The 10,596-nt window shown below is 40.8% G+C and overlaps 1 protein-coding gene across 17 annotated transcripts in view; it reads right to left on the bottom strand.

Moving 5' to 3' along the window:
• Nucleotides 1–141: 141 nt before the first annotated feature.
• The window catches only part of ncam1b (neural cell adhesion molecule 1b), an 81,577-nt gene continuing 71,122 nt past the window's right edge, over nucleotides 142–10,596 (bottom strand). For 11 of the 17 annotated variants that reach the window (XM_040009699.1, XM_040009702.1, XM_040009701.1 and 8 more), the window contains 6 exons: nucleotides 10,228–10,352; nucleotides 9,481–9,661; nucleotides 7,018–7,216; nucleotides 5,689–5,805; nucleotides 3,809–4,924; nucleotides 142–1,750 (listed from right to left, as the gene is read on the bottom strand). In XM_040009699.1, coding sequence (XP_039865633.1) covers nucleotides 1,636–1,750; nucleotides 3,809–4,924; nucleotides 5,689–5,805; nucleotides 7,018–7,216; nucleotides 9,481–9,661; nucleotides 10,228–10,352 — 1,853 coding nt within the window. In that variant the 3' untranslated portion in view covers nucleotides 142–1,635. The other 6 variants (XM_040009713.1, XM_040009717.1, XM_040009715.1 and 3 more) reach the window with 3 other exon arrangements.

Here is a 10,596-nt window from a genome sequence, read left to right as displayed (position 1 = left end):
CAACTGGGGGAAAAAATAAAAAATAAAAGCAATGTGTATAATTATGCCAGAGCAAGCCCCAAAGGTAACACTCATTAAATCAATATGAGCACTATTTGCCCCCATACAAACACGGGCATGTCTATCTGCCTTGTAGTTATACGTTATGATGTACTGACTGAATTCATGCCGAGGCTTGAAACGCCTTCCTTCACTACAGCTGGCGATAATATGGTGCTGTGACCAGAGACGGACAGTTTCATACACTACACGTGTTATAATGACCACATTAGTCCATTTATCGTACTTTTTCTTCTAATAACACATCAAATAAAAAGAATAGGCTAAATTTCTCACAACGAAGCTATGCAGATTATCATAGAAACTGATGACAAGACAATCTATTGACACACAGGCACAGTGCACAAGCTTGCAGGCAGGAACAGAAAAGAAATCTTTGTAGTTTTTAAATAGTACAAAAAATGCTTTTTTAAATTTCCTTTTTTAAATGTTTTTTTTTTTGTTTTTTTTTTGCTTCAAATGCACAACTCAAAACTATGAAGCCAGACCTTTGATCTGCGTAAATGGGAGGAAGAACTACAGCTCTCATAGTCGTCCCCCAAACAAACAAATTTAGCTCGAGATCACAAGACATTCGCTTGATCCACAGTTCTTCAACCAGCGGCTGAGAATCAGCAGCTGTGCTGCCTCCTGTTTGTTTGTTTGTTTTGGTCTGTGACTGTTAGCGTTCAAGGAGTCGCCTTTTTGTTTTTCTCTAAATCAAATACATTTTATTAATGAATATTTTAACTACCAATCTGGTAAGGCAGTGACAGACTGAATAAATTTGATCCAGAAATGGTCTAAATCAGATCAAATCATGCACATCGTGTACTTGTGGGATTCTCTCAGCCTCTTTCCCCCCTGCAGCTGGCTGTGGGTTAATCCTGGATTTCATATAACCATAAAAAATGGCTATAATCCAAAGGCCGAACTCGAGTGTATGTTTAATCAATGCCAGCATATCTGCGCGTGATTAAACATCCCCGTAGCAGACGAAGTGAAACAGTAAACCTTGTAAACAAAACTTCACAACCAATTGCAGGTCAGACATGCAGAACAAGCTATTTAATGAGACTAGGCCACAAAAGAAGTCAAACTTAAAAAAATGCTGAAAAAAAGTTTACATTTGAACATTAGAACATGAAAATAAGAAAAATAATTTCTATAGTCAGTTGTTTTTTTTACCTTTACATTTCTCATAAGAATCCAATACTTTTGCGCAATTGCAGTCCAAACTATAAGCACAATAGAAAGTAGAGTCTAATTTTTTTATATATATATATATGTGTGTATGTATAAGTGATCTGTATAATTAGAGATTGTTCTTAATCTTCCTGACTGGTTAAATAAAATAATAATAAAAAAATAAAATAAATCTCTTATGACCTACAGATAAACTCCTTGGGTGTAGTAAACATTTCATGAATGAGAGCAGAAATGAAAGCACAGTCAAAGTGCGCTCTAACCAATCGACACACGTGTTGTTTTGAGAGTGGAGATAAGGGCACTGGAAACCAAAAACTCCTGCAGTGTTTCTTGCTCGATGCTGCTGCTGCAAAATGTTTTGGATAGGGCTGGGATGTCCCCGGCCCATCATGCTTTGCTCTCGGCTGTATTTGTCTGTATGACACTGTTGTGTTCTGCAGAGATCAGGGTGTTTGGTAAGCCTCCCTCCTCAAGTTTGCCCTTCTCATCAGAAAAAATCTTCCTGCAGCGGGAAAGAGACAAAGTTCAAAATTAGAAATCGGGACGTCTCACGCAAGACAACAGAAAATATCTGAGCAAACAACACTTTGTTTGAACAGTTTAAACCATTTATTCTCAATGACATCTTCACCCAATATGTAAGAAGACACTGTATTTAGATATCTTCTTACATATCTCTTCACCACCTTGACAACAGTCAGATAAAATAAACAGATAATGGCATACCCATACACCTCGTCCTGTAACGACTAGCATGCCTAAACTGAAACAGCAAATATTAGCTATTAATCGCTTTAGTTCTACTACAGAGAGACAATGGTAGGACGAGAAATTAGCCCTGGGCTTGTGGTATGTGATGTCCATTTTCATCTTTAAAGCAATTAGCACAGTTTCTAGTTGCTCAGAGCACAGAAACACCACAGTAAGAAGCTGTAGAATTAGTGAGAACTAAACATTGTGGTGATTAACAAAGGTCCATTGCAGACATGTAACACTGCTGTTAAAGTGATGGCTTTTACTTAACTGCTTATTGTGACTTTATTCAGACATGAGAGCAACGCTCAGGTACTCGAGTAGTTGAACAGTAGAGATGGAAAGTCATGTTTTTTTTGTTCTCCTGACAGACATAATCAGTGACTGATTTTACAACGTATAAGTTGGATTTAAGCGTTTCTTTTTTCTGCAACTTAATACAATTGCTGTTGAACAATAATGACTTTACTGGCTGTTATTTTGCAAATTAAAGCTGATTTTATTTTCAGCGATTGCAAAAAATTGTGGGATGTGGGGCATGAGCTTTCTTCACTTCTGAAGGGAAGCATGCCAGAAGAAGTTTTAAGAACCACGGAGACATCAATAAGACGGCACGAATGAAAGCACACTGAGAAAGACAGAAGATCTGTTTACAGGATTTTTAAGGCTGCATCACTCCATTCACTCGTATTTATTTTCTTGATTATTTATTCCTCCTGTAAAAGGTCAAAGTTTCCTAACGCTCAAGGTTATTTCATCACTTCCTAAATTCTTCAAAACCTAAAAAATATTCCGTTTACTATAAATTTGATTTTAACTATTATATTGATACATGAAGACTCACCTCAACAGCTCAACACTGGCTTAACCAGTTGGGTTCTTTTTACAGGAATCGTATGAGGCTCGGTTAGGGACGTCGTGTTGTCATGGTAACTAACAGTGTGCAAAACTAGTTCAACAGATGTTTAAGAGCTGTGGCCCTCGCTAGTTGGCTCCAGCAATACTAACTCACTGAACTAATTATTTATATTTGGATAATTTACAATGCCAGTTAACTGTTGTGTCCAGAATGGTATGTAGTTGGGCATAAGACATCCTGCAGACCAGTGATCTAGACAGTGAATGACTGTATGTAAGCCGTGTCAGAGTAAACTAGGGTAAAACCCACTTGATCACCACAAGTGGTGTGTAGACATTCACCCACAATGTGAGAAAACTGCCGGTGCTAGCTCCACCTCCCTGAGCAAACTAGCACGACGTGTGCAATCAAAGATGTAACACAATGGCTTTTCAGTGACATTTAAGATAAAATCTAATCACTGAAGAATTTGAATAATGGTTTGAAATGACTTAAACATATGCAGTATTTCATGTGCACAGCGTTTAACCTCATTTATTAGTTTTCTGACCTGTTCGTGAGAATGATTTTATTGTCTCTGTTTAAGTCACTCACCAGGAACACACCTAGACTTATGAATGGCATGTCAAATTTCCATATTTATGTAACGAGCTTCTTGTCTTGAAAGGGATTTAACTACGTTTGTGGTGAATGTTGCAAAGATAGAGACCCCACAATGGAGAACGGTCACAAACAAAACAAAAGCATCGTATCACTTCTCTATCCACAACATTGTACTAATAACTATCTTATTATCATTACCACAATTTACCATTACAATATTTTATATATTGTGTGGTCAATGGCAAGATGCGGTGGTGAATGAATGGGTATACAAGTTACACACACGCACTCACGCACACACACACACACTCACACACACAGATAAACCTCTAGAGGGAGCCGTACTCATCGTTGACAGGAGGAGCAGTCTTGGCCAGAGTCTCTGATGGCTGTAGAACTGGGCCTGAGGGGGGGTCTGCTTCGTCTCCATTGGGTAGAGAGGGGGCAGCTGGTGGGCTGTCTAAGCTAATGAGATCTGCGGGGGGCATGGAGGGTCTTTCTGTCCCGTTTATCATCTCTAAGTCTAAATCTGCATTTTTGGGCTCCATGTCAGGGGTCAGTAAGTCATATGTGTCTGACGCTGATATAAGAAGGTTGTTCGATGGCAACGTCTCAAGATTCACAGGGACAGGATTGGAAGGAATAGGAGTAACAGGTAAAGGTGAGGGAATGCCTGAAACTAGAGAACGAGGGTTTACAGCATCCAGGTCTTCAGAAACACCGTGGATCACTGCAGGTGAACTAGTAGTAGCAACTCTGGCGGTGGGCGTGGTACTGTCAGCAGTTTGATCAACAGTTTTGTCTTTGTTAAAGGCAGTAAGGCTACGCCCACTGGAATCTGGGGCTGTAGGTTTTGAATCTGGGTCTGGTGCAGGGGCAGTAGTTGCTAGACATGAGGCAGTTTGTACTGGTGGCTCTGGATTTAAGGCTACAGTGTTTGGCTGTGTGGGAGGTTTAGTGACTGGTGGGCTTGGAGCAGGTTTCCTGTTGTCTAAAGTGGGAGAGGAAGATACAGGAGAGACAGCCAGAGGAGAAACAGGGGGGCTACTTTTAGCATTCAGAGCAGCAAGTTTAGGAGAGTGTCTACGCTTCGGTGGTATTGGCGTCCCAGATTTTTGAGGTTTGATCTGTTCGGGGGTGCAAGGAGGAGTGTTTAATTCCTCCTGTTCTTCTGGGGCGTCTCTTCCTCTCTGTTCTATTAGCGGGGCCATTTTAGCTTCAACAGCAGCTGTGGAGACGAGGGGGGGCGGCGGGGCCGTGTTCGATTCTGGAGTCGGGGCCGGAGCCAGGACAGGGGTGGGTGAGGGTTCGTTGGCTGGGGTGGACAGGCTACAAGTGAGGGTAGTGGTTTCACTAGAGGGGCTGTCCTGAGCGGGATCAATTGTTGCAGTGGCTGTGTCAGAGTTGGTGGCTACGGAGGAGAGGGTGTCCAGTGCCAGAGCAGCAGTGTAAGCCGCCTTCCTGAGAGAGCAGGGAGAGAACAGAGACACACAGACTAGACACCAGGGTGACTGTGACAAGAGGAGGGGTGGCCCGGACGAGAGCATGCAGAGGGATTAGTTGGCTTTAGAAATTCACACAAACATAGACAAAGCAACTAAAAGAAACACAAAATACAGCAACTTTTAAGCCTAGTGAGAAAAAGAAAGAAGAAGAAAAAGAGGGCATCATGCTGTGAGTGGACATCAAAGGATACATCCCATACACACACCAACATGGAGTACACTGACTAGGAAAACTACTGTAGTAAAAAAAGGCACCAGCCTTCCTGCAGGAAACTACAGCACCACAAAGAACCACCTATTAGGGTTAAACAGTACCAGTGGCAATCTCATACTGCATAATCGACTTTTTTCCAGACTGCTGATATGAGATGGCTTGCTGAAATTGTCAAATGGCTTCATGAGTTGACCACACTCTAGAGGACTAAAGCCTTTGTGTTTATTTGACTGGTATTGCTTCAACCTTCATACAATGAGACAGAAAAAATCTCCAAAGGCTGGAGAAGAAACACAAAATACAGCAATCCCTCTGGTTAGGGAATAAAAACAGAAAAGCAACACAGTCCAATGGACTCCACTCAAGAATGACCTCAACTTTTTCAATAATGTAAAGCGTCAAATTATATCCTGTTGAATAAATTCATTATTCTTTAAAGTGGAGTGCAGTGTACAACAGCTCAGAGCGGTAAAAAGGCCGTGTGCCGTGTGTCAGCGTTTACTTACTCTGGCTCTGTGAGAGGTGTGGTTTCATTCGGCTCTACGGGTCCTGCTGCGTTATGATTGGCTGAGCACTCATCCTCTGTTCTGACTTCCACTATTGGCTCTTTGGACTCATCTTTCCTGTAAGACACAGACACTCTTGCTAAGCTGTTGTTTTTGGCCAAGCGGGCAGTAAGAAAGGATGATTCAAAAGCAGCAGACGGCCCACAGTGATCATCTATTTTCAAGCTTACAAAGTAACGTCAAGTCATCCATCTGGCTGTGCTTTCGTGGAACCGCACTCATGAAATGTAACAATCCAATACGTAATGCAACATCCTACTCAGAATGATTCAAAACGACTGCCGTTTTGTACACATGAAAGCATCCATTCAGTGCTGCGCTCGAATCAAACATCCTCATCTGTTTCATTGAAGGAAAATTTCATCTTACCTATGGGGCCATTTTATTGATTCATGTATTCTTGCTGTACTTCAGATACTGCCTGGTTAGACATTGTAATACATGTTTATTTTGCTCAAGAGGCAATCTCAGTTATTGTTTAATTACACAAGCTTCCCTTGATATATCTAGATATAGCAGCCCAAAAATAAAATAAAACCTTCAGCTAAAATTCTAAGTAATCTTCAGAGTTCATTCCTGAAAGGCCTTCTGGGAAATGTGGGAAGGCCAGTTATTCTAAGCTGAGGTCGGCTTATTTAAAACGCAAACAAAAGGTAAATTGGAAGATAAATAAAACCCTCAAACACATCACATTTCTACAAAGAATCTTCTTAATTTTGTCTTTCTTATTACCCACAGACCTGCTTACAACAAAACTGAAAATTATTTTCTATCTGGGATTTTATAAGTTAGGTACAATATGTAACCACATCAGTCATTTCTATCCACCACTTGCTCTTCCTGTTATACAGACTTTAAATAGTGACTGTGGCATACATCACCAGCTGCTTATATCTTCTCCCTGCATGATTCCCTGCATTTTTACCTGAAGTAATGAAACAAGATTGTTGTGTGTACCTTAACCATTTTGCAAAGTGCTTTGCTGGAGGATGTTGAAGTAGCGCATTTTGAGCTAAATGTTTATTCGAGGCAGAGGTGGCTTTGGCTGTCTGACATGACTTGGTTTGTCTTTTTGTTGAGCATACTAGGGAACATAAGCATGCGTTGCTATAGCAATGGCATTATGATATGATCTGACACAGCCCTAATAATCACTTTATAAAGCTGATATGGTGAGAGTGCTAGTGTCAGGTTGTCTGACTGTTACATCCAATATCAACTCTGACAACATGTATGTAAATATATGTAAATATACAGTCTGATACTCACATGAAGGCTGCCTTGCCCTCCTCTAAGTTGTGCCCTTTGGTCCCTGTGCCCGACTTGCCGCAGAGACACATGATGAGGCCACATTTGTTAACGAAGTAACAGGTGACATCCACAGCCAGGAGCAGGAGTATAAATACTACAACGAGGATTCCTGCCCAGAGCATGATGCCCATGGAGAGCGGAGACTCTTCACTTAAATCTGCCACACAAGAGATGAGAAAAGGGAGGGCGCTGAACTAACGTAGCAGGACACACTTTTACAGAAACCATGAACAACTAAATAAAGTGTTGACGTGTTACTGTAACCACAAATACTTCCATAAAACAGAAACAACTCACCTGCTATGAGCACTGATAGGTTCTAGATGGCTCAGCACAACTTTAGATGCTGTGTGTCGTTTGTATCGACTGTGCTGTCAGACTTTAATTATTTATATGACTTCATTTCTAAATATGAGGCATACTGAAGATTTGATATGCATGAAGCTGTGCATAAAAAAACGAAAAGTATAAATATATATTCAACCCATTTATTTGGTAGTAGAAAGAAGAGCAAACCAAAGCATACAGTGTGCTGCTAGTTACCCAGACATGTGGAATAATCTGTGCACAGAAAATGAATGTCAGGCTTTTCCCAGATTTAAAAGCAGTGATGTATTGTCACTGTTTGGGTAATATCAACTTTGATTTAGCAGAAATTACTCTAAAATATACATTTAACTCTGCAGGTAATTAACATGTAAACAAGATCTATACATCTGAGTAAAGCATCCCAATTACGTATGTATAAAAATGACTATTGCTGATGACACTTGCGAAACATTACATGCTGGAGGAATATCTGGACATTTATCTTAGTAGTCCGCATAAAAACAAGTTGTTGTTTGATCATTCTTTAGGTGGCTTGTCAGTCTGTGCCAATATAAACAATTGTTTCCTCATTTTATGACCTTAATTGTGTAAACGTTAATATTACAAACCTTTACAATATGCAGAATTTTGTGAGCTATTAAACAATATAATACAGTGCTTATGTAAACACACAGGTCCAGCAGTCAGCCTTCACTCTGTTCTAATGCTACTTGAAAAAAATCTACTATTGTTCATCACTGTAAACTGGCACTCTTCTCTGTCTCTCTTGTCTAGTGCTGATGACTTAGAGTGCTAATGTTGAGCAGTATGAAACTGTGGGAGGTGGAGGATTTCCACTGCCTTTGGTTCAACACGTCTGTCTGGTCTGTTCTGAAACAACACAGCACTCTTTTCCTCACCCATAACAGAGACACATCTGTCATGGACAAAGTCTGTTGTAAGTGAGTGAAAGTGTCCAGAAAGACAGCCAGAGAGAAGGCAAGCTCTCCTCTACAGTAATGGTGTGAATTTCCTCACGAAAACTATGAGAGCAGGAGAACAGTGATGAGGGACATGATGAGTGATACCAAAGTGTATGTCACAGATGAGCAGCCCTGAGTGGCTGTGGGTGGGGACAGCACAACCCAGACCACACCAAAATGCACACAGGTCGGGACGAAAATGTTCACGTGGTCCACCACACCAATGTCCAGGACCAGGCAAGAGAGCAGGAACATTGAGAGAGAAAGAGGGGATAAAGAGAGAAGGGGGAAAGATAATAAAGGAAGAGGGGGAGAAATGAAACGGAACAAAGAGGGGGAGAAAAAGAGAAGGGCGGGGAAAACAGAGGAAGAGAGAAAGTGAAAATGTGTCAGGTCTGAAAACCAAAAGTGGAAAAAAAAAGACGAAGAAACTGATTTCTTGTATTGAAAAAGGGGAAAAAACAGCAACACATCAAAGCAAAAGCACAGCACAAAAGAGGAAAACTACACCATGTCGACTAGATGGTGACTCAGTGGTGGGTGAGTGGAAAATGCTTTAGTTTGGAGAATGAATTAGGAAAAAAGTGAGAGGAAACATAATGGCCTGCTGTGATGTTTCAGTGAGGTACTCAAGTGTGTCTATCACCTAAAGAGAATTTGACAGGCTGTGTAGGTTTCGGCACGGTTAGTAAAGAACCTTCAGCTGCAGTTAAGAATTCAACATACGTGTTAATCAGCGGTTACTGAGGGTCATTTTAAAAGCTCCAACCAGACAGAGACAAACTATCCACATTAACGGTAAACAAAGCTACAGACATTCAGAGGAGATCATTTTATCCTCTGTGTGAGTGTGTGTGCCAGATCTGCAAGCACAAACTCAAGCTCATTTAGTGAGGGCTGTCAAAACTTTAAAGTGAGAAAATTCAGCCGGAAAATCATTTTTGGCTCTCCGCCGTCCACGAAATCTATTTATTTTTTCTATAGATTTATTTAGTTGTCATTCACCCGTCAGCGCTCCAGATTTAAAAATAGAACAAGCTGCTCTGGTTTTCAGGTTTGAGTTTGGCTCCTCAGGTTTCTGGCTGTTTAGTTCCACATTAGTGTGAGTGACCGGGGGCAGGTACGCTACCTGGGATGGCCTCTGGCTCTGATGAAGTCCTGAAGGACATGGTTGCTGGCTGAGACTTGCCCTTCTGATTCTCTGCCACCACATAGATGTTGTACTCTGTGTCCCACTCTAACCCACTGAGAACTATGTGATCACTGACACTGGGCAGCCGGATTTCTGGTTTCCACTCTGAAGATTGCACCTAAGGAGACACAGATAAATACAGTGCATGCATTCAGGGTTGAAACTTTATTTGGTCTTGTGAAGGTGAAATTTTTAAGCATGTTTTCAAATTGCTCCAAAAACACCTGTAAGAGCTCGGAGCAATCAAAATTTGTGTCTGTTTGGCCAAAACATAATTTATTCATTATGAGAATATGAGAAGTTTTTCTATTTTCTGTCAACAAACCAGGTATTAAATAACAATTTCAGCCCTAACAACAGCTTGAAAATCACAGAATTAAAAATGTTTGCAGTGCTTTTGAAACTACAAGGATTTGGTAGAATCATTATTACCGCTGCAACTAAATTACTGCTTTCACTGACGATTAAGTACTCGATCAAGAGTTACTGATCAAATTTTTGGCATATAAAATAGCGTAAAACGCACATGACATTCTAAAACCCACAAAAAAAGCAATCTTAAGACTATGTAAAGCAGTAAATGTTCAGAGAATATTTCATCGTTTTACTTAAATGATTAAATCAGTTATCAAAGCAGGTGCCTTAGTTGAGAAGGAGCAATTGCTCTTTAATCCCCATACTCACTGGTTTATAACGGATAAGATAATGTAAGATGGGAGAGCCGCCATCATCCTGCTTGATCCAGCTCACTCTGAGGGAGTTGCCTTTACGTTGAAGTGCTCCTTCAAGTTTAGGAGGATTAGGATTCCCTACAGGGACACAGGAGCAAGATGGAGGTCATTTAATGGCTCATTTCAAGAGGTGCAGCGAGCTAGAGGGTTATTTCTTTGAAAGAGGCAGCTCTGTCGGTCCACTTTTCCATTTTGAAATAAAGGAAAAAGAAAACTTTCAGTCCAAAGTTTGATCTTGGATGCTCTCCTTATTGTTGACCTTTTAGGTCACTTAACCTCCCTTAAACGCTCTCCTAAGGGTGGCTTGTGTTACTAATTAGTG

The sequence above is a fragment of the Simochromis diagramma genome, unplaced genomic scaffold, assembly GCF_900408965.1.
Source record: "Simochromis diagramma unplaced genomic scaffold, fSimDia1.1 OVJJ01000344.1, whole genome shotgun sequence".
Classification (NCBI taxonomy): domain Eukaryota; kingdom Metazoa; phylum Chordata; class Actinopteri; order Cichliformes; family Cichlidae; genus Simochromis; species Simochromis diagramma.
This window is presented reverse-complemented; position numbering and strand designations above follow the sequence as displayed.